General features: G+C 41.1%; 1 protein-coding gene across 2 annotated transcripts in view; it reads right to left on the reverse strand.

The window, feature by feature from the left end:
• agbl4 (AGBL carboxypeptidase 4) overlaps positions 1 to 26,886 on the reverse strand; it is a 359,648-nt gene that overhangs the window by 202,945 nt on the left and 129,817 nt on the right. For both annotated transcript variants that reach the window (XM_026157910.2, XM_080297524.1), the window contains one exon: positions 7,528 to 7,622. In XM_026157910.2, coding sequence (XP_026013695.1) covers positions 7,528 to 7,622 — 95 coding nt within the window. The remainder of the gene's footprint in view (positions 1 to 7,527; positions 7,623 to 26,886) is intronic.

Raw genomic sequence — 26,886 nt, forward strand, 5'->3', positions numbered from 1 at the left:
AGCATTTAGATTAGAGCGCTTTCAGGGAGGGCTGCGCTGACATGCGTACCCAGCCTGTAAAAGGGGAAATGAAGTGCCTTTTTAATTCTCCTCCAGGCAAACATAAAACTGTCCAGGTAAGTCATTTTGTGGGTTGAATGGAGAGTCAGAAGCAAGTTGCCTCTCTGCCACTATACACACTTTCTCCCAAAACTGCATTTGCGCTATTGTGCACACACCCACAGATACACAAACTCTTGTGCACATCCTTATCCTCATGCAAAAGATTATTAATCTATTTGCTACATTTTGTCCCATTATTTCTCCCACTTAATCCTCTTTCACCACCTCTGGCAGCATACTAATGAGTTTCTGTGAACAAGGAAGCTGCACGTGCTGTTGATTGTTTTGATTGGAGCTGCTCCCCCTCTGTCTCGCAGTTGGTCCTACCGAAAAAGAATAAAGGCTCCCAGATGGAAACTAAAAGAGGAAAATGAGAGCGATGCCATTTCCTCTAATAAAACAGAGCTTTGTGATCACTTTCCTCTCTCAATTCTTTGAAGACAACTGGAAAGGCACAAGTGGCCAGAACGTCACTCTATACTTCGGTAAGAGTCAAGAGTAAGTTTGCCGGTATATCAGGTATTCTCTTCTTCTCTTTCCAAATATTCACTCTGACTCAAAGATCAGTCAATTTCCTCTTTTCAGATGATCCAGTCACAGATAATTACAAGTGTGTGCGTTTCACTTTTTCAGGTTTTTATTAAAAGATTGTGTCCATCTCCCTTATCGCGGACAATGTTGACAGAGAGAAACATCATAAAAAGCATTTTTTTAATTTAAAATTCTTATATGAAAACCCACAGACGGTCAAATGATTGCTACGGTTCACCTTTCCAAAACGGACCTGAGAGTAGAGAAACAGCACCGAACTCAGTCTGTATTTTAAATTAAACACACAGGCCAGCAACATCGAGATAGTAGCTGCAGGCACAGTATACTGTAGGTGTAATAAAAATGATGGTACAGTAGAACAATGCAGTAAAGATCTGAAATTGAGAAATATGGATGTGAAAAGACAGTAAAGCTCCTCGGGTCTCTTGAGGAAGATAGTGGATGTGATCGCCATGGCTCATGTCTAAGTATGACCATAGGGACATGTGCAAACTGAGAACTGGGCAAGTACTAAATATCATAACTAGACGTGGAATTACTCGATTTAACATAGTGAGTTTTAGTATGAAACAAGCAAATCGGACATTGTATAATACCGCCGAGACACTTGTTATGGCTAATAATCTTTATATTGCATTCTGAAGACACTATTTGTCTTGTTATATCACATCTACTGGGAGTCATATGTAGGAAGCCAGGACATGTCTGTTTATATTTCCTCAGTGTATACTTATATGCGTGTGACTGTGGTTGGAGGATACGGTGGGGCGAGTGTTTTCAAACAGCAAAGCCGGGGTCGCTTGATGTTTTTATGAAGTGAGTCTGTTTGGAAATCAATCGTTAGTCTCGGTTTTATTGCTCAAATTACCCGAGCCGGTCCTTGTCCTGTTTGCCCTTAATTAACAAGCGTTCAATTCCCCCATTAATTAGCACAAGCTATTAGCTATTTTACATCACTCTTCATTCGCCGACAATTAAAAGGTCTATTATTAAAAAGGCATGCCACATGGTTAATTGTGCAAGTGGCTCAGTGGCTGGGGAGGAGCGGCAAGAGGAGAGGGAAGTGCGGACACACTGAATGTAAAGAGGAGTCAGGCCTTTCTGCTGTGGTTCTGGCACAAGCTTTACAGTCTGTCTGTCTTCAATTCATTGCCTGACACTCTGTCCTCGATAGAGGGACCATCTCCCTCGCTACTATTACACATTTTCAGACCCAAATGGCTCAGTTCAGCGCTACGGCAGTTAGAGGTCTGGGATGTGTGTCAGGTGCTGGATGAGAGGTTTCTTTATGAGCTTGACAGGTGCAATTTCCTTCGTACTGCAGGCCTTACAAGTACAAACTCTAAGAAGGGCTAGTTCTCCCAGTTTGGTGCTGATTTTTTTCTGTGATTTTATTTTTCTACATTTCTAATAAACTTAATTGTAATTTTAAAACACAATAAACAATAAAACTGTTGGTTCGAGTGAAATGGGAGCGCCTGACTTGGATATTTGTTGCTACAAATCCTCTCAAATCCAGTCAATATTATTGCATTTATAACCAGGTATTAAAGATTAACTGTGCATTACGTAGCTATTTGTATGTGAAAGGGGACATTTTTACTGGAAAAACCCCAGAAAACTGTCACCCTACAGTAAGACTTTCAACTCACTTCCAGTCCTCAGCACTATAATTTTACTTCACTCTCACAGTGTCTTCAAGCTGCAGCAGAGAGACAAGGTCTTGGATGAGCTGCTGTCAAGTTTTCAGCTGTTAAAAAAATTAAAAATTAATATACTTGGTAGGTGGTAAACCAAAATTACTGTTACTCCATATCTTCTGGATGGGTAAACAGGTGCTTTTAAGAACAATACCAGTACCGATATTTGGGGATTTAAATAGCAGTTATAGTGGCTGATACTTTTTTCCCTTTCAAGCATATGAAACATAAACAGTGAGGCTATTTATGAGTTCTTACTAAGACATTATGACAACGCAGTTTACAGAGCCATTGAAAATCCCAATACCTGAAATGCAGCTGAGGGAAGGAAGACGTGCACCGTATTTTTCGGGCTATAAGGCGCACTTAAAACTAAAATTTTGTGCCTTATAATCCGGTGTGCCTTATGTATGAATTCAGGTTGTGCTTACTGACCTCGAACCAATTTTATGTGGTACACGGCACTCAAAAATCTGTCAAAAAATGTTTTAGTACGACTTTGGTAAGCTATGAAGCCGCACCACTTGATGGATTGTCGGAGCATTACACCTGCCGTAGTCAGGAGCCTCGCAGAGTAATCTGAGTCCAAAAGTCCGCTTCATGTCCCAAAGTCAAACGAACACTGCGGCATCACTAAGAGTTAAAAACGGTCTAAATTCTTTCATCTTTTAAAAAAAAAAAAGATCAGCATTGCTGCTTTACCAGGTGTAACAATTAAGTTTAACATCCAGGCATCCATGAAAACAGAATTTATGAAATTTAACACAGTTAGAAGTTAGCAGGAAGTTAGCTTGCTAGTTTCCACCTAAACATGATATAGCATGTCTCTGTGAAGGTTCTCAGTCATCCAGGTCATCGTAGTCAAAGGAGCTTTCTTTGCAAGCTCCTTTGACCATGATATAGCATGTTCTGACTGAGAGATTTTTGAATAAATTAAAACCTATAGCTCTGCTATCACTTCCAACATAAATCAAGACAGAAAACTAAACAGCAGTGAGGTTTGTAGGTTTACTAAAGTTGGGCTAGCTGGTATATAATGATGTGCTTCATGATCGCTAGTGACACAGCTGCTATGTTAGCATAACACACACGCAGTGAAGCTGGAGGATGAACGCTAACCTTTTTTCCACTCTATAAAAGTTAAAGAGAGGGTTCCCGATGGTTAGGGACAAATGCAATTGCATGTCACGATGCTGTAAACGGACCAAACTTCAGTCAGGAGAACAACTGAGATAATCCATCCACAATACGAGGTTAGTCATTAATAGACTGCAACAACATAGGAATAGAGCAGCTGTGAGAGAATTCAACATTAATGAATCAATGGTACAGAAGTGGAGGAAGCAAGAAGAATGAGTTGAGAAAAGTTTGACTTATCTGACTGTTTTGTTTCGCTTAATGCGCCTTATGGTCCGAAAAATACGGTACATTAAAGTTATGCAAAAAGTTGAGATGACAAGACAACGGGGAAAAATGAACATAAAAGAAAAACTGAATTAAAGTAAGCAGAAGTAAGACAAACCAAGGAAAACATGGGACATAAGAGGGAGGTGAGAACGGACGCACAAGAGGACAAATATAACACTGTAAAGACATCCAAAGGTGAGCAGGGAGCGGCACATAGAGCGATGGAGGTATCCTTTCTCCTTTATTCCCCGTGTCTCACCTCTCCTTGCCCCTCACCCTCTGCCAGGACATACCAGGTGGTGAGGAAAACAAGCGAGAAGCAGCATTGCTGATTGACAGAACAATTACTGCTAACACTCACCCGGATGGAGAGACAGACATCTCCAAATAGAATTTCACTAAGCTATTGCATCACACGCTTACAGGAAGGATTGTGGCTGAGAAGCAAAACGACGCTGACTGACTCATCGACTGACTAACTCTGTCTGTCTCTTGGAGCTGAGCACAATTGCTTGAAAAGCAGGCTTCTGTTTTATTGTTGACTCCTATAAAGAAAAGGGGAAAAAAGCATTTACCCTTGCCCAAGGTTGACTGGTTCTAACTTTAGAAGCAATATTTGGCAACCTATTTCCTCCAACTCTGACTGTTCATCTGCTGGCTCAGTTAGAGGTGTAGCTATTTTTATCCATATACCTACTGAGTGTCGAAAAACTGGAAAGTTAATTAAAAGGCACACTGCAGATCTTTTTGGGGGGAATTCAAATTCCCAATAATATCCAAAACAAATGTAAAATCTAAATTATCTGCTGTACAGTGTAAAGCTTAAAGAATTTGTAAAACCAAACTTTATTTATGATGCTGGCTGGTTATAAAGCCACTCAGTTGCTAGACTAATTGCTGTATCGTAGCCCAGATCAGAGTTATTGATCATAAAGTTAATCGATCACTTATCAACCAAACAGTCTCCACTCTGGGGTTCATAAATGTGAGAATTTACACTACAAACTGATGTTTGGGGGCTGGACTGTTGGATAAATAAAACAAGACATCTGAAGTGGTTGCGCTGGACTCCGTGACTTATTATTAACATGTAAACTTTTTTTAAAATCTGCATGTTAAATGAAACAAAAATAACTGCTAGCAGTAGCCCTCTCATGCAAGGCTGAAAATATCTTCCACTTTCTGTGCCGTCGTCCTGTGCTCTCTAGTCTTACCCCACTCCCACACGAGACTCTGCATGAGGCATCTGCCGGTTGATGCAGTCAGTCTCATGCAACCGTCTTGGCCATTACCCCACCCCACGGCATTCTGGCCTCCAGCAGCTGCATTACACCACGCTCTTTGACTTTCTAATTAGCTTATCCCAGAAAATAAGGATGCTGAGCAATTCTTTGCTCTAGCAGTCTAACAACTAGCAGACCGCAGGGAGTGCGGTTGGCACCTAGTGTCACCAAGGGGGCTGTTGTGCTCGACAGACTAGTATGAGAAAATATGGCTCACTCTATTTCCTTTGACTTGCAAACACTGAACTTGAAATCGATTTGTAATTCCACGAGCCAAATCGCAGTACCAAATAAAGCACAAATGATAAGACAAAAGGAACCTCTTTGCTAAAGCTGACGGTCAACTCAATCTTGAAAAACTTCCTTGGCAATCATATAAGGATTAATGTAAACTGTAGTCATTTTAAATTAGTTTATTCAACAACATATTTGCAACCTATAGCTCTGTTTCAATGTGATAAAATACAGTGACCCCTGTCAGCTCACAGCTGGAGGAGTCATGGACGAAAAAGGGATGGAGTAAGGGATGGAGGACAGATCCTTCCACCTGTAGCAACAAACGTCCTGCTGGACTGTAATCTGCCAGTTGTCTCTCTCTGAAATGCCCAGCTTAGCCGAAGCCAGCTGAGCCCTGCAGCCTCTAGCACCAAGCGATGCTGGGGCCCCAGGACATAAGGCACCTGCACAGGGAGATAAAGGCTTCAACTCCTGAGCTAATACTGACGATTCTTTTGATAAATACAGACATTGGGTGGTGGGCGGTGGGAGTCGGAGGGCAACCTTTCCCCGCTCCCCTCCCCCGTCTACCTGTCTCAGTAATCTCTTTCTTGTACTTTGTGTTTTTCTTCCTCTATCCTTTCTGTCTTTTTCTGCAAGTCTGCCTCTCTCTTTCCATCTCTCTCTCTTTCTCTCTCTCGTACCTTCTTCATCCTGTCTTGTGTGAGTTTGGATCAGACAGGCGAAGCTCTCCATGCTCTGCCTTTTTATTTATTCCATATCTGTAGCTGTCAAAAAGAAGATTGCTACTTTAGGAGCTGTCTGCGCTTTGTTGTGCTCATGGAAAGTCAAATAGAGGAGGTTGTGTTAAAAGCATCTTGACCACTTTGTGGGGACACAAACAATGTCAGCTGTGGTCCTGGACGCCCCTGACAGTGGAAAATATCTCTACGAGTGCAGGAGACATTATGCCCCCTTAGACGCCACAGTGCTGAGAGGAGTGGTTAAAACAGTATTAGCCTGAGGAGGTAAATGGAGTCAGGCCTCAGTAACATCACCTCCTGCTGCGTCTGTCACTTAAACACTTTTTTATGAGCGCTGATTGGAACATAAACATGGGCAAGGTTGCATGATTAGTGTATTTAGAAAAGCTTTGGGAACTAAATGACCCAATGAGGGCTCTGCGCAGATTAACTCCTCAGCAATTCAAGATTATGTCAAATGAGAAGTTAAGGCTATGCAGAACCAGGTTTTCGTCACCTGGGACATTAATTACCTGAAATTATCATATAAATTACTGCGGATTTAAACTGTCGTCACAGTAGCCTATTTGGCAGTATAAATAAACTTACCTGAAAAAAAACCCCACAGCTTTTAAAGCAAACGGCTGCTAGCTTCACTTGTAAATCAGTCAGTGGCAGGAGGAGACAATGGGAGAGGCTGGTGCGCTGTGATAAAGCCATACCCCTACACGCACAACAGACAAACTTGCAACTACTACATAAAATCAAAACAGAAGGAGCCAGGAGGCCGAGCTAAGCTGCATCGTGTTGTTCTGTACTGTACTGCAGACAGCAGTTCATCTTTCCACTTCTCTGGTGTCGTGCCCATTGTCTCTTCCCATTAGCCTGCGACCGGCATGCTACGGCATGGTCGGTGCGAGCGCTAGGCTAGCAGACGCACACAGCTCAGGGTGGCAGATGCCTGGCGTTTCTGCGGATGCCCTCCATCAACTGATGACAGATGTCAGGGCTTTTCTTGGATGGCAACACTTCATCACGCTATCCTGTTCTTCGCCCCACTGGATACACCAGTCTGCTTGGCAGACGCTACGCCCAACCCCACCGCACCCTCCCTGTTCCCTCCTGCCATACCTATCCATTCACACGCACGCACACACACACACACACACACACACATATATATATATATATATGCATGCAACCATACACACACATTTCTGCATCCATCAGTCAAGCGTTATTACATCAGACAGCCATCATACTGGCAACCAATGGATCACATGCTAATGCACCCAGACGCATCCACTCTGGAAATCTAAAGTATCAGTCTTTAGGGTGTGTGTGTGTCTGTCTATGTGCTTAGGAATGTGTGGGTCAGCTGCCAGGTGGAGAAGAAAAGTATTTCAAAGTTGCAGAAAGTCTATAAATACTCTGTTCTAGTAGGACAATATTAAACAACAATCGGAGCACTAATTATTTAACATATTGCTTCTAGAAATGCTGCTTATGTCGTTGCAAACTTACCATTTTGGCCTGCTGGTAGACTTCACTACAGGGGACATGCCGTCTCTGTACAGGCTCTTTGTCTTGGAGAAGTTGACCACATTGAAAATCACCCTCTGAAAGAAAAAACATAAAAAATTCTCAAAGCTAGTAGCAGCATAAAGACAAGTGGGTTCCTGACAGAGTAATCATAAGCGTTTTAAAGGGGTGTTTTTTAGTTTTTAAATTCTGGTTTTCAAATCAGTTTAGCTTCAGTTTCAAAGAGTGTATAATTTTAACTATTTTTTTTCTGTTACTCTCAGTGTTCTAGTCTGTCTTATAACAGTAGAATAATGCGGTATATAAATCAAACAACGTCAGACACACTTCCCTAACTTAACGAACACGGAGCCTCTGTGTGCTTGTGTAGAGATTAACTTTAATTCGTTTTGTACGTTAAAAAAATATAATTGCAGTAATTCTGATGAGTTTTATGGCTTAGTCACAAATGAATAAAATGTCTAGTTTCCAGTGATGCAAGGATTTATTTTTTGTGTTTGGTGACTGATTGGAAGTAATTACAGGGACCACCTGGTTGCCCAGAGGATAAGCATTCAGCAACTTCAACCTGTCTCCAAGCAATTGGAACCAACTTGGACAAACTTCAGTCACTCTTAGATTGACTGGAGAAAGTTTGCAAATAACTGCCATCTAATTTTTAAATGCAGAAAGATCGCCAACATGTTGGAATCAATACGAATTAGTTTGCACGGATGAATGCAACTCATCTGCGATGCATGTCACTGTTTGTGGAGGAAATTCTGAATTTCAGTTTCAGATCTGTGAAATTCGGCTGGGATTTGAGTGGAAGCAGTCGATGTTCCGTTCTGCTTAACGTGAATTTCTCTGTATGAAAATGGAAACAGATTTGTAACAGATGGTATCAGATGTGTTTTTTTTTTTATCACACTTATTATTATATAATTATAATATTAGAAAAAACTGATTGTATGTAACTGACAACTTGGCCCATTCAATCGCAAACTATATCAGTGATTGAACTATATTTTTTATACTACTTTTACAGCAGCTGTTGACTCTGTTATCTGTTACATGTATCAGTACATGGTTTGGCAACCTTTCTGTCAAGCTGAGATCCCAAATTCAAAATTTGATTAAAAGATGGTTGGGATGCTCCCTTCATCTTCCCTCCAGGAGTAAGGTAAGCCACCGCTGACTTACGACACCAACTGTCTGCCATCTATAATCCAGTTTAGAGATCCCTTCCCAGACGCCTTAACTCCCACTCACATCCTGGGCCATTTGACCTCACTAAGTCACATGATAGGGTGGGGCTAGGTTTCACAATAAGTTCACCTGAAACCTTAGCTGATTGTGCCCTACGCCCGTTTTCACACCTCAGCTCGTGTGATTAGGTAGAGGATCAATAGGGGGTCCATGTCCCTCTTGGGGAGACACTCCCATAGGGCTTAAATCTGGGACTCTCCACCATTTGACCCTTGAACTGAAGAAGCTTCTCAGATGACAGGTGAAACGTCTTAAAGCGAATGGTAAATGGCCTGTATTTGTATAGCACTTTACTTAGTCCCTATTGACCCCAAAGCGCTTTACACTACATTCAGTCATTCACCCATTCACACACTGGTGATGGCAGCTACATTGTAGCCACAGTGCGCCTCTGTCAGTGCCCCCTGGGGCGCACTGGCAGAGGCGAGGCTGCCGGACACTGGCACCACTGGGCCCTCTGAGCACCACCAGTAGGCAACGGGTGAAGTGTCTTGCCCAAGGACACAACGACCGAGACTCTTGGAGCCGGGGCTCGAACCGGCAACCTTCCAATTACAAGACGAACTGCCAACGCTTGCACCAAGGAAGCGGTGGTTGCAGCCCTGTCCCTGTCTTGGAAGCAACCATTTCAAAGGCAATGAGAGTGTAAGATTATTGCTTGATTGCAATAATTTTGGTCTTGCCACAGTCTTTAACCACTGTTTTCCCTAACGTACCTGTAGCATAAAGGTTCGTTTTTATTTTAGTTTATCTAAAATACCCTTTCGGGTTTTTTGTTTGTAGTAGTGCAACATATCACCGAAGTGAAAAAATATAATGCAAAAACGATGGTTGGAAGAAGACAATGAGAAAATCAGCAGCTGTAAAGATATGAGACGTTCAAATACACAGAAAAAAAAATTATTTGCATTTTGATTAAGAAAAAGGAACTTAACACCCTGTCCGGCCTTCAAGAATGGCAGAATACAATTTTACAAAAAACCTTTTTTCAACACAAAACCATCACAAGCCTGGGTTTGTATGTGATTATAATTATTAGAATCCAGCTAGACGTGACGTTTAAAGCAATAAAAACAACCCCTTTCCAATCATTTCTGCCACATGTTGCATGAAAAAGACTGAAAAATATAAACCTGTAACTGAAGAAAAATCTCAGATGGAGGTTGTCAGAGCAACACAGATAACAAACAAAATCACAAAAGATTAACATTACAGTTAGGAAATAAGGCAGCTTTAATATCCTGCAGATGATCCCATGTTGTGGTAACAAAGTTCCCGATAAAAGGCAGCAGCTCCGAGGAGTGCCAGCCTCTAATCTGGGAGGACATTATGGTTCTCCCCATAGGGATGCTGCCAGGTCCAAAACATTAAGCTCTGCCTGGAGCGCAGAGGAAAGTCATGGTGTCTGGCGTTTCACCTCCTCTGGTCTGGTCTACTTTTTACAGCTAGAATATTTTGGAACACCCCTTCCCTCATTCCTCCACTGTGATTAGGATCAGGACGAGTGGGAAAATGTGGAGGGAGAAATAAATCAATATATTTTTGAAAAAGTCAAATTAAATGAATGGCAATGGTAATGCTGCGGTGAGCTAAATGAATCCTATTGATGGGGCATATCAAATTACCAACTAAGTCCAGGTGGTGGAAGTTAACTGGATGCTACTGAAATCCTATTACAGACTCCCCACCCTTCTCTCCCTTCTCTTCTTTCTCCTCTCCCTCCCCCTCATTTCTCCCCTTTTTTTCCTGTCTAGCATCAGAGGAATGGGGATTGCGGATTGTGGCAGGCTGATTCAGACTTAGGTAAAATGACATCTAACTGATGTTGAGACTGGCAGCAGGCTCCTGTAGCAGGGAGATAAGACCATTGCTGCTGGCATTTCAATTACACTTTACTGCCCCGCACATCTGTTGCGAGAGCTACTTTTCAGCCTTTTCCCCTCAGGCAAATACAGCCTTACTCTGACTCCACTGGCTTTCTTTGACTGCACAGCCTCTTTCCTCATTCTTTATCCACAACAAATTCAGATTGTCTTCCTCCTTAGATTCACTCTACCCACTGTTTGTAATCTATTTGTTCGGCCTGTTTAACTCAGAGGGAGCTAAGACTGGACAGATGACAGAGACATGGGCATAAGGAAGAAATAGACGACTTAATCACAGGCACAGTGATACACAAAACGAGAGTGAGAGACAGGCGAGGAGAAAAAAAGTAGCCAGGTAGATACACCAGAACACACAGAAAGACAAAGTGACAGGAAGATAATTGCACAACTGAGATAAACAGGGGTGAAAGAAAGCTATCGTGGATAGGAATGGAAACTACCTTTGCTGCATGGACTCATGGTTACAGGTGGACTGGTATGTAGGTAGACAGGGAGGAATACAAGTCTCCAGCTCTTTTTGATTTGTGAAATTGGATTAGAAAGTCAGTGTGTAATCTATTAAACACGAGGAATGGTTAAAAGCAGGGTATCACTGGACCACTTACGTACCAGACAAATGAAAGAAGATGTGTATTACCACGTTCAACATTCGGGGTTACATTATTCCATTGGATCTCTATCTGCTATTGTAGCGTAACAACAGATGTTTGGTAGAGGCTTGACGATATTAAAATCATTTGAAGGTATGCCTTCTACTACTATAAACTACTATACAGAGTAAAGACAAGAACATAACAAAAGAAAGATCACTACAGCAGAGAAGTCATTACAGATGTTGTGGACTTATCCAAGACTGCATCAATTCTGGCAGTCAATTTACAATATGTTCTCTTAAATACTAAAAGAAGCAATGAAACCCTCCACTCCTACATCTGGTCTTGCACTACAAGGCGCACATCATTTCACAATCGTAACATGCTATCCTTCTGCACTTTCACTGGCCATGCAACTCAACTGGAAGGACTGTCTCCCTTTAACATTTTCTCACTGGATTACAAAAAACTCAAACACGATGCAATCTTTTAAAATCCAGCACGCATTCTCCTTGACGATTTTTTGACATGTGCAGAACAGAAGCAGTTGTAACATGTAACTCCTGAACTGTTCAGTCGTGATGTGCTTTTCACATTTGACTTCTTCAAGGTCAATAAATTGTACTGACTACATAGCGGGGGATATGTGGTGATTCTAAATATCACATTACTTTCAACTACTGACCTTTTCGACAAAATCAAACTTTCATAAAATGTCTTTTATCTTTAAAACTAACTTCTTAAAAATTTTGACTGTTGGATGTTTAATACTTAATACTATTCCCTTAAAAGTAAGTACTGCTCAGAGATTGAGCTACCATGGTGAAGGTTTGCACTCTTGGAGCGCTTATCGTTTCTGTTTTGTTTTTTTTACTTAAAAAAGTCTTAAAGTCTGGTTTGGTGGGTAAGTGGTTGTGTGATGCATCTATAAATGGGCTAAGCGGACAGTTGAGATTACAACAGATGCAGGACACTGTTTATATATTCTATACTGTGAAAATATCCAGTAAAAAAACAAACAAACTTTGAACAGAAAAGATTGCACTTATTTAGACCTGAGAGTAATTTTCTCCTCAAGTGTAAATTTAAGAGTCTAAACAAACTTGAATGCAGTTTTATGAGGTTTTGTTTAAGCACACTCAAAGGACCAGTTCCATTTTGGTGTTCCTTTCCTAAGAAGGAAAGGTGTTTGTGTTTCCATCTTCTTATCACATGTGCAAGCACAAAGATAATTCTTGTGGTTTTGGATGACAGATTCTGTTTCCTATTTCACTTTTTTTTTTTACCCATGGGATTACAATATCCTGCTTAATGAAGAGAGTGATTTCTTGTTTTAATGTTGCACTGCTCTCCTTTAAAACTCTGCTCATGTTCAAAACTGCACGTCTGCCCTCAAACGCATGCTCCTTGCACAGATTTCCTGAGCTTCAACTTAACCGATGTTCCTTCTTGGATTCAAGATGCTTCTGTTTGTTCAAAAAATGTGTGATCTGAGAGCTCAGCTTTCAGATGCTGTGAGTAACATGAACTGGTTTGTTTCTCAGGTGACCAAACGTTCACTGCATGTCATGTCATCTCTTTGTGCTATCCAAAAAATGTAAAAAAAAATAAAATAAAAAATCCAATGAAAAACAAAATCAACTTAAACAAATTGTGTGAAAACCCTATCAAATTACTGACAGATGTGATGGTAAAGAAATGACTCCTTTCCTGGTGCTTTAAAAGTATGTTTGCAGTACTTTTCAATGCATCTTTTCAGTACCGCCTTTAACAGGGTTCATCCGCTAACACCTTTCATGACTTTAATATTGTAACAACTCCACAGGAGAGAGAACAAAAATGCAGGACACACCAGAGGCAGAGAGAGTAAAATCCAAATCCTTTAATCCAGGCCTAGTTCATACATGGAAGTGCAGTCGGTAGGAGCAAAGAATTGCAGCAAGAGACGAGCAAAATGGTCCAGAAAGAGGCAAAAGCCAAAAGATCATACATGAGACAGAAAAACTGAGGAACAAGTGTAACTACTATGAGATATATGAAATCAAGCTGGAACGCTTCATTACAAATTAGAAGTGTTGGACAGAAAACAACAATATACCCTAAATTCTAAGAATCTTGTGGACGCTGTATAATGTGAATAAAAACAGAACGCAGTCATCTGCAAATCTTATAAACCCATAGTTTATTCATGGTAGAGCACTGAAAACACATCTAATGTTTAAACTGAGCTTATTTTTGATTTGATGTCAACAAAACATGTCAAAAATGTTGGGATGGGGGTAACAAAAGACGTGGTACTAGTGGGCAGAGTGACAAATCTGCAAAAAAACCACATAATTGCGCTGCAGCAAAGACTTTGAATATGCCATCATCTACAGCACAATAATATCATCTAAAGATTCCAGGCGTCTAGAGAAATCTCTGTTTGCAAGGATCAAGGCTGAAAATCAACACAGGATGCTTTTGATCTTCAGGTACTCAGGCAACACTACATTAAAAAAACGTATGATTCTGGCAGGTAAAGTCACTGCATGAGCTCAGAAACACTTCCAGTAATCACTGTCCAATGGGGCAATATTTATCACGATATACATTTGAAAATTTGCGATAACGATATAACTGACGATATAATTGGTGTGAGACAAAATACTTTACCCACAATTTTATTAGTGCAAAAAAAACCATCCATCCATCCATCCATTCGCTTCCGCTTATCCTTTTCAGGGTCGCGGGGGGCGCTGGAGCCTATCCCAGCTGTCATAGAGCGAGAGGCGGGGTACACCCTGGACAGGTCGCCAGTCTGTCGCAGGGCCAACACACAGGGACAGACAACCATTCGCACTCACATTCACTCGCACATTCACACCTAGTGACAATTTGGATTATCCAATTAACCTATCCCCACAAGCTGCATGTCTTTGGACGGTGGGAGGAAGCCGGAGTACCCGGAGAAAACCCACGCAAACACGGGGAGAACATGCAAACTCCACACAGAAAGACCCCGGCCTGATGTTGGAATTGAACTCAGGACCTTCTTGCTGTGCGGCAACAGTGCTAACCACCGTGCCACCGTGCTGCAAAAAAACCCCATCAATTTATTTTCACTTAAACAAGCAGCTGTTTTTTTATGTGCATTAAAGCTATATAAAAATTTAACAGTGCAAATACAAATTCCTTGCTGACAGTTTAGCCAAAAGGCATTTCCAGTGGGAATGGGCTGACATATACTGAGCATAACCATGTATAATATCCACAAAAGTTAGATGTATTTTTCGGACCATAAGGTGCACTGGATTATAAGGCGCATTAAATGAAACAAAACAGTCAGATAAGTCAAACTTTACTCAACTCATTTGTCTTGCTTCCTCCACTTCTGTACCATTGATTCAAAAATGCTGAATTCGCTCGCAGCTGCTCTATGTTCTACTGTGCGATTGATAGCCTTGAGTTTAAAATCTGCTTCATACGCATGTCTCTTAACAGGTGCAATTTTGGGGTCCTTATACACACACAATACGGTAATATTATGTTGAAACACAGTACGTATTTCTCCGCGAGGCTCCTGACTACGGTAGCCGTAATGCTCCGACAATCCATCAAGCGAAGCGGCTGCATAGCTTACCAAAGTCATACCAAATCATTTTTGACAGATTTTTGAGCGCCATATACAACATAAAATTGTTTCGAGGTCAGTAAGCACAACCGGAATTCATACATAAGTCGCACCGCATAATAAGGCGCATGCCCGGGCCGACAAAAATCGTCCCGGGCATTTTGACTAGAGACTGGCCCACCAAGTATTATAAGAAAAGCCATAAAGCCTTTGAATGAAAACAAACGCTGTTGTGACAGTGATGTCTGTCTTGTTGGTATATGTATGATTTCTATACATTTTACATCAGATAAAAACTTTGGTTGTAAGCTTCAGATAATTATTTATTAAAAGCGAGATATTTTAAATGAGAATAAGAAAGAAAAGTATTTCTTTGTGCCCCCCTTTCCCTGTTAATGCCCTACCTGCCCCCCTGGCAAAAGCTTTGCTAGACCCGCCCCTGCACAGTTACCAGCTGTCAGCTACTTAGAAAAGGATCCTGGTGTTATTTGTCTCTCAGAAACAGTTCATAACTTCCCTTCAACTCATTAATGTTAACTAAAAGGTAAACCTGTTTCTCCATCACCTGTTCAGCTCTGATGATTCAGTAAGGACATCTCCTGGTTTCATCTTCATGTTTCCCTCTCACCACATATCCAGATCGACATCATGACCAGCAGCTTTTACAGCTGTGGCTCCAGCAAACATCAGCTGATGCTAGAAATTAATATTAATTAGAAATTAACAAAAAACCCCGATCGGCCCATAAAAACGAAAAATCACCATAGCTGGATAACCAGCCCAGCTATGGTCGTGCCATCAGTTAACCCTTCGTGTGCCAGCTGTGGAACGTGTGCCCAGAGTTGCCGACACCTGTACCAGAGAAACACCCATTTCACCAGCAAACACAAACAACACAGCACAGTAAGTATGTGCAAGTAGCATGATATCTGAGTGTGGATGTGAACTTTCGAGCGAAGCCTGAGCACATCTGAGCATTGCTGTGTTTCCTTTTTTGCACGTTTGTCAGACTTACATGTTTCAAATTGTTAAACAAATTTTAACATTAGGCAAAGATAACCAGAGTAAATGCAAAGTGCAGTTTTTAAATGATGATTAAATTATTTTGTCGATATAGTATCATCAAGGTGCTTAATATTGTAAGGTAAAGACTACAAAAATGCAGAGCACTGTATGTGTGGCAGAGGTGTGGTCCCTGGCTCAGCTGCATGAGGGGTGGTGCAGTGAGCTCAACGGGCGGTGCCATGGAGGTTGGAGGAACAGGTGAAGGTGATTCATCTAACAAGGTCTTTCCCTTTTTATAGCGAGGTCGGAGACCAGAAGAGGAGGTGTGTGTGAGGACAGCTGGAGAGCTCACCACGCTGGGACATTGGTCACAAATAAAGCCATAAACAACTGTGTGGGGTCCGAGTTACTCACAGTATGCTCTAGGTAAGACTGATGGGTACCCTTTAAATAAGGTATATAAATTAATAACAAGGAAAACCTGGAGTCATTGCAGAGAAACGTGAGTGATATGATATGACCATATAGGAATTTCTCTGTTTACTAAGTCATGTCAGTGGACAGATATCCACCAATCCTACACTTAGATCTGATCTCCATCCAAATCTGGCTCAACAGGTTAGACTGGTCAACTGATTGTTGAACAATGCTCATCTATGGTGCCAATCAATTCAATTCAATTCCATGTTGATCAGTGTTGAACATGCCACATGTCAGCAACAGTGCATCAGGAGAGCTAACATAGTTAAAAGCAAGAGGTCAGCAGTTGTGAGGTATTTCACGCTGGCTACACAAACGACTTCTCTCTTGTATGTTTGCGATAATGTTTACATGGCTGAAGAAGCTGAAATGACGATGCTTTTGTTCTCTCCTACTCACTCATGCTTACTTTCATTAAGTTTAGTGTAACACTTGTGGTGTACACATAACACACTATCATTTTCAATATATTGTCCACTTCACCTTTCCACTGCACACACAATGAGCATACTGAAATATTTTTTATTTTATTTCTCCTTGTCCATTTGTTATCTATGATTTTAGTAATAAACACCAGTTAATTTTGTATTTTTTTGTTGTTAGATCGCATTTTACAAAGTTAGGAAAAGCAATATTTAAGTCGAGCCCGGTGCTGCGTTGCCATAAAAAAATGAAAGAGATTAATTCCTGTTCTTTTTTCCTTTGAGTAAAAAAACACGGGTTAATAAATTAACACTGCTAATCGATCAGTACTGAGTTTTGATGGATAGACAAAGCCAAGATTATTGTGATCAATGTAGATAGAGATCCTTTATTAATCCTTTGCAGGAAATTACATTTCAATTGCAGCTTCCACACAGACACAACATCACACTACAAAACAATATTAATTTCTAATAAAGTTAAGAATAAATGAATGAATAAATAAAGGAGCTAGTAACTAACACGTGCAAATATGCAAAATAAAAATTAAAAAACTGAAGGAGTCAGATTGGTGCATCTGTAACCATCCCAGTTTGGTTTATATAAGTCACAGCAAAAAGAAGAGTGCTACTGCTACCCTGCATGTGTCTCAATTAGCGCTGCATATTTAAACGTTGCAAACTACCGAAAAAAGCAGTAAAATTCTGTGTGTTTATGAGTATAGTGTAACAGTAACTATAATTCAGATTCTGTCTCTCCCTTTCACACTCTCTGTCTAACACACACACACACACACACACACACACACACAGAATTTCATAGAATTAGAATCAAACAAAGTGCTGCGGGGCCAATTCTCCCGATCGTTAAAACTTACTCACAACCAAGACTAATTTAGAAGTCACCACGTGTGTTGAGTATTGGTGATCGCGCAACCGTCTGCACATGTGTGCTACCCTGGAAGATTTAATTAGGCTGGGAGCAGTTAGAAGAGATTAACATCCATCCTGTCTGAGCTGTCATGTCCACAGAGCGTGTCAAAACCCTGCACCGTCCTCATCACTGATGAACGGCAAGCTGGAACAGGTGTCTCTGCGGTGTCTCTCTCACACACACACACACAAACATCGCAGAGACACCCTATAGATATGACAGCAGACATCCTTAAGCGTGGGATGCGAGAATCAGACTAATAAGATTTCTGCAAACGACCGTTCTACATGAAATGTTGTCATGAGAAGAAATATTTACAAACCTGGCATGAAGGCATTTTTGTCTGGATTATACCAGTTGAACCTCATTTGGCTAACAGAATCATGCGACATGCAAAACTTAAATGAACCTTAATGGTGCAATAAGTAAGATTTTCACTCTCTCACAGCAGCAAATAACTATAATGTATCTGCAGGGACTTAATGAGGTAGTTAATCAAAACCAATGACTCAAGAAATGCTTCCCTGCTAAGCCAAAAAGAAAAAAAAATTGAATCTTGAATTCAGCACTTCTTCTGAAACTGATTCATCTGAGCACAGTGTCGCAGGTGTTTGAGTGTGAGCTGTGCATCAGTGTTAAAGAAAGAACAGACATCTCATTCAACTGGCTTTAAATACATGTCTAAAAAGCTGATTTCTAGCAACCTCGTTGTTAACCTTTAAATGGAGACCACTAGCAGTCGGTCGGCCACAGGACTTGGCACTAAAATAGCCCCGTTGGAGCCGCTTTGGGATAGGATTGCATTTAGGACCAAATGCTGTTTTTTATCTCCATTGATCCAGCGTGTGGCCGGATAGCATTCCTTCCTGGAAGGAGTTTGGATGAATTATTAAAGAAATCGTTCTAAATGTGTAGATCAAGACCTCTGCAGAGAGCGTGAGCACTTTGTCCTCTGGGCGGTGTTGGTTGAGGAGAAACATAATAATGGAGCAAAAATGTGAAAATCGCTACTGAACAGACTTTTAAAAGCACTCTAATTAAACACCTGTAGGTTTATTAACTTCAATTACTGATGCATTGCATTGATCAAAATGTATTAATACGACGAGTTGGATTTTATTTCATTTTAAAGAAAACAGAATGAGTGCTTCCAAGAAAAGAAGGGCTTTTTACTGATGTATACTAACATAATGGTTTAAATAAACCTGTGATAACTTAACAGGTGCATGACTAAGCATCCCCACTGAAATGTTTTTGCAGCTCTATAGAAACCAGGTGAGAATACCTGTTAGACTGATTTTTCTTTGTTTTGTTTTATGCACAAAGAAATAAAGATATAAGTGAAGATTTTAATGTGCAGAGTGTCTATGTTGTTACTGCAGGAGGCTTTCAGCTTAGGGAGACGGTGCTATTATAATTTTGGCAGGAATCCATTGTGCTGATGGGTCTATGTGCAAGAAACTGAAAACTGAAACTGCTCCAAGGAATCTCACACTGGAGCAAATTGAGATGTTTTACTTTGAATCGCAGAAACATTGTTACTCCCACAGTACTGCACACGAAATTCTGTCTGCTGGTCTAAACAAACCAAACAGCAATTCGGCTAAGACAACATCAGACATTAGGCGAAGTTTACCTGCAACCCTCGCCAAACTGTGGTTCACTGAATCACCTTGGCTGCATTGTGATTTCGTCACAGCGTAACACGAGCGAGCAGATCTGTGAGGCCTGTCCGTAGCCATCAGAGATAGGCAGGCTGATAGCTGCTGGCAGCTCTGCCTGTTCCCCTCTTGTTGTCTTTGATCAGTCTGATCAGTGACGCACAGCACGCCAGCTACTCACAGTGGTGGGACTAACTGACATCACTAGGAGGACAATACACACACACACACCTGGAGTTCCACCCAACCAATCATAAATGCAAAAACCGTATAGTGCAGATTATTATGGTTAAAACAGATTCCATTTGATACAAAAAAGAACAATTTTTAAATAATATCAGACGAACTGAATGAGTCTAAATTAATCAGTTACAATTAAAAAGATCACCAATGGCAAGAATGTGAAAATGTCTACTGAACGGAGGTATAAAACAACTCTAATATAAACTATAGATGCATTGCACTGATCCTAATGCATTAATGTGAGGAGTTGGATTTTATTTCATTATAAAAAAAAACATTTTTATAGCATATTTCATATTTGTGTAAAGAAATTTGCTGCACATGTCGTTGGAAGTAGAAACCAAGCAGTGAAATGATGACTGATAACGGCTGACTGTAGCTCATCATAACAACAATGTTAAAGAAAATGTTTGCAGACACCTGATGTAATGATTTGTGTTGAACAAGAAAAACCACTGGAACTGACAGTGTGCAACCGGCAACTGATTAGTATGATAATCTGGAACTGTGTTATTTATTTACTTATTAACTAAATTAGCTAGAAGAACTGAAAACATGTAAACATTTCCCAAAGAGTAAGAGCATCTTTAATATAAATGAAAAGATGTAAGTGCAAATGAGGAATGTAGTCTGGGCCATTCTGAATACTGCAGAACTTTTTACTCTTGTATCAGTGACAATTAAGGCAGTACTAGTGCATGTCACAGTTGCTCTGCTTTACTGTGAGAACATTATGCAAGTTACCCGAATATTCAGTGTGTTTCAGTAACCGATGTCACTTCCTGGCAGGTGCCATTTAAAACTGATACGATATGGACAGATAACGAAATTTAGCACCTGTCACTTGGGTTAACACCTCTGGAAAGAAGCTGTGCTAGCCGTAGCTCTATGAAAGTTTTCAGTTTTACACGCTCTGCCATCACTTCTATAATAGTACATGACAATACAATTTAACAGATTATAGTGGCTCCACTGTGTAGGTTGTGTGGAAAAACAACAATTACACATTCGTCTAACACGTGAAATGTCAGATTTTCAAGACTGGGAGGAGACACAAATCCCTCGGAGGTTACGTCAGGAAGGGTATCTGTGGTAAAGATATAGATAAAAATTCAAATCTAGCAAATCAGATATGCCGAGCCATCCACTGCGGTGAGCCTTTGTGAATGAAGATGCACCTAAAATAAGCTTTCTACAATTTAATACAACATGATAACACACTTTCCTAAGTAGTTGCTAACACTGTAAAGACTATATGGCTATAAATAGGCACAATGAGGCAACGAACAGGCTGTAAACAAACCCAAATTGTTTAGAGGAAAAGCACAGGGTACAGACAGCCTAAAAGATTATATACTTGCAGTTTCCTGTCTAATTAAAATAGGTTTCTAGTCCAAATAAAGTAGCTTAGATAATGTAAGAACACTTTCATTCTCAGTGACTGACTGTCCATATTGTTGGACCCAGTTATACATTTTTAATTAGCTACTTTCTCATCTGCCTCTACTTCAGTGAGCACATTGTTACAATAACCAAAAGAGTGTGTGGTTAAAGCTCTGAAAATAAATCCCAAAGTTTTAATAAACTGTAGTTTTCATTTCAGCCTAACATGGTCCACAAACTAGCAAGGCCACTCAGCTGAATGTATATGAGACACAGGTAACAACTGTAAAAGAAAAAGGCAGTTGAATCTATCTAAAATGTTTCTACTTTCTTATTCCAGCACTTACAGAAGAACAGGAAGACCTTTTCATTGCTTTTGGGGTGATTCCCCGGGGTGACATTGTGTCGGAGGCCTGCTCAAGCAGGGCAGCTCAGCTGTGGCTAAGCTGCTGCAAAGCCTGGTTACAGTGAGGAAGGTTGGAAGGCAGGTGGGGATAGGTGGGGATAACAGTATGACAGGGGAACACTAAGGGACAGTTTGAGCGCCTGTGGGAGAGGACGGAGGTCACAGGCGGGACTTGTTTGTGCGTGTGTGTGTGTTTGTTTGAGTGCGCGCACATTTACATGTTAGGAACGAGACAGACAGGCATGACTCCTTCGGGAGCACATGCATGACCTTCAGTAAGTCTGCTATACATAACTTGACACATTGTTCAGAAAGTCGTGTGACGACAATGTCACCCAGTGCAACTAAATGTCAGCAATGTCACTTACACAGGCAGTAGTCAGACACACACACACATACACACACTTTGCTATTCCTGATCCTTCTTACCTTCCCGCCTTTTCTTCTTTACCACAGTGTAATGTTGTTGCTGACAGTTTCAGTCCCCAATGACCAATGTCAACCCAAGGTGCTGACACAAGGATGAGGAGGAAGATGGGACCCCATAAACGCAATACAGGTACACAAACACAGAGACGCAGAGCAAGAGGCTGTGCCCTGCCACCTTCTGCTTCTCAGCCAACCTTCACATGCAAACCGGCAAAACAACACAGTAATATTCCTAAAGTAGTTTTGGTGTGTTTGTACTCAGTCTGAGATGCCCTGTGGAAAAGTGAGCTAATATGCGGGGGAAGTTGTGAGATACCTAGCTATTGATCCTGGGGGCCACGAGTCCCAGCAGCAGCCTTTTAAATGTCAGCTTTTAATTTCCTTCTCCCTCCTTCACTGAAAAAGATTTATTCAAAGCAGTGCTGTTCCAGGAGATATCAGATAGCATGGTGACAGTCTTTTAAAGAGCTTTTGTTTGGTTTAGGCATTCATGGCTTTTTGTATCAGACTCTTTTATTCAGCCAGAGGAGGAGGAAGTTTCTGCATTGGGCAAAGAGTTGAAAGGCAATCTCCCCCTTCCATTGTAAAGCGATGTACAACTGGAACTTCTTTAATTAGGGCTTCTATCGTACTGAGTGACAGCAACAGCCAATACCCTCCAGACACTGATGGAGGTCACACACACACGCACAGACACAAGCACGCAGCCACATATGGCACATACATACACGCAGATTAACAAACAGCAGAACTGAAAAACGGTAGCTCTTTGTGTTATGAATGCATATTTTGCAGCCCGCACAAACAATGAGAAACAGATAAACACCTTTTATTGCTCTTATTTAGCTACCAAACCGCACAGTGCACAAGCTTAAGAGGACTATAGGTAGTCAACTAAAGGATGGCACATCCATGTTGTGCTTTTATAATAATAGTGTGTGCGTGCGTGCACACACGAGTGCTCATTTTGAAGTCGATATGTCTAGAACGCGTCATGGTCAGATAGCCAGAGATTGTCAGATATGTGGAGACTTTATGTCTGTTTAATTGACAGGCTGTTTGGCCTCTCTCTTATAATAAGGCTCCATCCAGTTCCCCTATTATCACCATCCTGCCGATGCCTAGCATCAAAGTCATGAACACACCAAGTATGAAAGTATCCTTTATTTCCATTTGACACGACTCTGTACGTGTCTTCTAAAGACGAAATTGTTAGCCTGATATCAGAGAAAACTGTCAGCTCGTAAAAACAGTTCATCCTTCCACCCCATTCACAACCGGATGTTTAAAAGATACATGTTGCGGCATGCAGCTTCAACAACATGATATTGTGTGTTAATCCTGCCCATTGTGCTGATAGGCTAATAGTTGGCAAATCTGTGAACTTTCTTTTAAGTCAAGCAAGTTCTCTGACTCTCCAGAGCCCGATATTATCTGAAAATCTGAAAATTTAAAAAGTAAAGAAGAAAAGTGAAGGGAGAAATGTAATTATATCATCTAATGAGTGTTGACTTTGCCATAGGATAACTTCCCTGTTGGCAACACGTGTTTGGAACAACCCTTCTGATCCAAGGAGATTAGGGCAGAGCAAAAATGGGTAAATAGATGTGATGTGACCCTGAGTGGTACAAAAGACGGGTGGATGATGTACTGTGTGTTGTGTAATGATGCTAGATGACTCAGTCAACTCTGGAAAATTGTGGTTTCATTTCAACGTTTAATGAACTGTGTAAATTCAAACAGTGCAAAAGTTGTATATGAGCATGACGTGGAACATTTCTGTTATTTTCTTTGTTCCATCATATCTTCCTTGAGTCAGGAAGGGCGTCCGAAATAAAACCCTGTCAAACACGCAGAGCTAATCACTGTGGCCACTCCTCGTGACAACAGAGCAGTACTTTCTTTTTGTACTTAGTTCCAGCAGATATATCTTACTTTAAGAGCCAATTTAGAGTAAGAAATAGAATAAAATCAAATGTCATCACCCTTTTTCATATTCATTGTAAAACCATTTATCATCTGCAAAATGAGGATTTTGTCTGTTTCACACCTTATATGAAAGAAGTTACTCATGAATATTGGTGTATTTTTTTCAGTACGCACGCAAACATGAAACAGATCTAAACTAACATTAATAAAGGCTCCATTGCCATGGTTAAACCCTGCCTTAGAAAGATAACAGTAGCTTCCAAGGCAACAATAGAAAGTAAATAATCTAATTTATTACTAATTCCATACCATGATATTAAAAAGGCGACTTGCAGAAAACAAGTTACCACGTTTTTTCCCAGATAGAGCCTCATGTTCTTGCTCTATTGCTGCGACGAGGACAGAGCTAGTTCCAGACTGTCGACCTCCACTCCCTCAGTAGCATCACTGCCGCTGCCATAGGCACTCAGTGAGGGATGAACGCAGGAGCTGTAAAAGCCAACTGCTGCACTTCTCCCCTTTTCTCCTTCCGTTCCCTCAAGACATTTATCTTCTCACCTTCTTTTTCCACTTCGCCTTCTGCTTTAAACATGGAAGAGTTAATTTGCTCATTCTGCAAGCAGCATCTCATTCTATTTATCTTTCTTCTTGTGTTTCCCCCCTCTCTCTCTCAGGCAGGGCTGTGCTGTCAGGCCCTTCCAGAGCAGCGGGGTTGTCAGGAGTGATGGATGACTATCAACCTTCTGCTGTCTTCCACTACGCTCCTGGGAGATTTACAGGCTCGCTGACTACCAGGCATGAAAACCAATCTCTCTTTCTCATTCTTCCCTCCCTTCCTCCATCCATGCCTGCCTCGCTCCTTCCGTCTCACACCCTCCGTTTCAACATCTCGTCCGTTACAAAAAAACAAAAAAAAAATCTTTCGTAATGGAGAGATGTGCGCTAAACAACATTGAAATTTGTGTGCGGACACAGGCAAGCGATTGCTTCTCTTGAGGGTTATTGTGGATGTGTCAGAGGGGAATAGCATGTTCAGAATGATACGCTCGGTCTTTGACAGCCTATCTTGCCCATCTTCATCTTCATCTTCCCCATTGCTTCCAGCTCCTTCACAAACTTACAGCACATACATCCATCCACATTCTTCTTGCTGTTAGTAATTATAGCATCGGAGAAAGGTGCCAGGCTAATTGCTGTCTCAAAATAGTAATTGCTTTATTATCGCAACCATTTTTGGTAATGATCGTTCAAAGGCATTATGTTAATGCAATTAAATGGTTTCATTATTATTCTTGCTAGCACTAATTGACAGTACTTCCGAGGCTGGATCCCTAAATAAAGTTGTATTGAAAAACTCCTGCAATGAGCACAGAGCGGAAGAATAAAGTCATAGATGGAGTAAACTTTTGTAAACCATTTCGCCACCTGCTCAGAAAGCTACAGGTTGGGTTGTGATGAATGTACTCAAACAACAAAACTGACCTGCTGCAAGTAACGTGTACTGCAATCGCTACAATAATATATCAGAAAAGTACCTCAAATCTCACGAGAGCAAGCCGAGGTCAGATATTTATTCGACCAAAAACTGAAATCAACTAAGACATCATTCCTCCAAAATTATGTCTGTCTGCGAAACTGAAAACCATTTCCTGTAACCACTACCTTTCAAAAGCTGTCTAGGGAGGAAACCCATATTTGCATTCATTTGCAAATTCTGCAAAGGAACCATGCTGGCTAGCGGAATAAATATGAGCTTTAATATGCACACGGTGCTGACACCACTCTTTAAAAAAAAAAGAAAAAAGTAATGAACGTAAATGACATGTAAATGTTATTTAGATTGCTATCTAATAGCATGCAAAGCTGCACCGAGTCTTACCTTATCAAATATTTGAATTAAAATAAATTGGCCCCACCTCAAGCTTGGCCTGTTTATAGCAGTCGTACCTCTGAGCGTGTCTGTTTGTATGCATGTGAGTGTGCATGCCTCAGTGGGCTCTGTACTCCATGATGATCTCTGGTCCTATCTGTCAACGCACTACATAGCTGATAGTGTAAGAAGTAAACACACATACGATGCTTTTATTGACATTTGGCGGGCTCATTAAAATTGGATCACATCTCGAGGGGACAGCCTGAGAAGAGTTCCTGTTCCCTGTGCATAGAGTATGACGCTTAGCTTTTGTTTTATATTGCATAGTGGCGTTCTTAGCTTTTTACCTATCAGGTCTTTATTTGTGCTGATTGAAAGGCTGGACTGGCATCTGATACAGAAATCCATGAACCTTATGTACTGCATTTGGATTTACTTTTATTATAAACATGAAAAAGACCGCGACACGAATAGATGGGCTACCCTAGAATAAAGCAGGGAGAGCGCAGCTGATCTATCCTCTGAAAACAAGCTATAGCCCTGAGTGTGCAAGGTTATAATAGGTCAAAAACTCGATTTCGCCACCAGCACTGTTTCACGCCTGCACTGCTGTAATATCAGGCATCAGAGTAAATATGTTTTTTTTTGTTTTCTTCCACAATCTGCATTAATTAGAAAAAGCACCCCCCTTGGTCAGGCACCACACTACTGCCAGGAGCCACGGGGCGAAAAATGAGTCATTTTGAAATGAATAATGGATTTGTGTCTGCAGGGAGAGCAGAGGATTCACAGAAGTGTGAGTGTTTGACTGCGTGTGTGTGTGTGTGTGTGTGTGTGTGTGTGTGTGTGTGTGTGTGTGTGTGTGTGTGTGTGTGTGTGTGTGTGTGTGTGTGTGTGTGTCAACTAGTGTGAGTGTGTGTGTGAGCCCCTCGTTGGGTCTATAAATATATCCTCGCTGGCTATTTCGCTCAGCCACCCCAAATTCCTCCTTACTTTTCCTTAGTCATTTCACGACGACGTGAATATGCAGATGAGAGAACGGGACGGCGCGCAGGCAGGAGTGTAGCAATAAAATCATAAATAAACAGGAGCTTTGGGGGTTTTCCTGCCACACTAACTGCTGCCTTTTGACCTCAGGCGGTCTGCGGAGGGCAGGGATGATAGATCTGCCCTTCGCTGTCCTACAGCTGTTCACACATCAACAGCAGAAGTTCCAATTAAAACACTGAAGGGGCG

Source organism: Astatotilapia calliptera, chromosome 23, assembly GCF_964374335.1.
Source record: "Astatotilapia calliptera chromosome 23, fAstCal68.1, whole genome shotgun sequence".
Lineage (NCBI taxonomy): Eukaryota > Metazoa > Chordata > Actinopteri > Cichliformes > Cichlidae > Astatotilapia > Astatotilapia calliptera.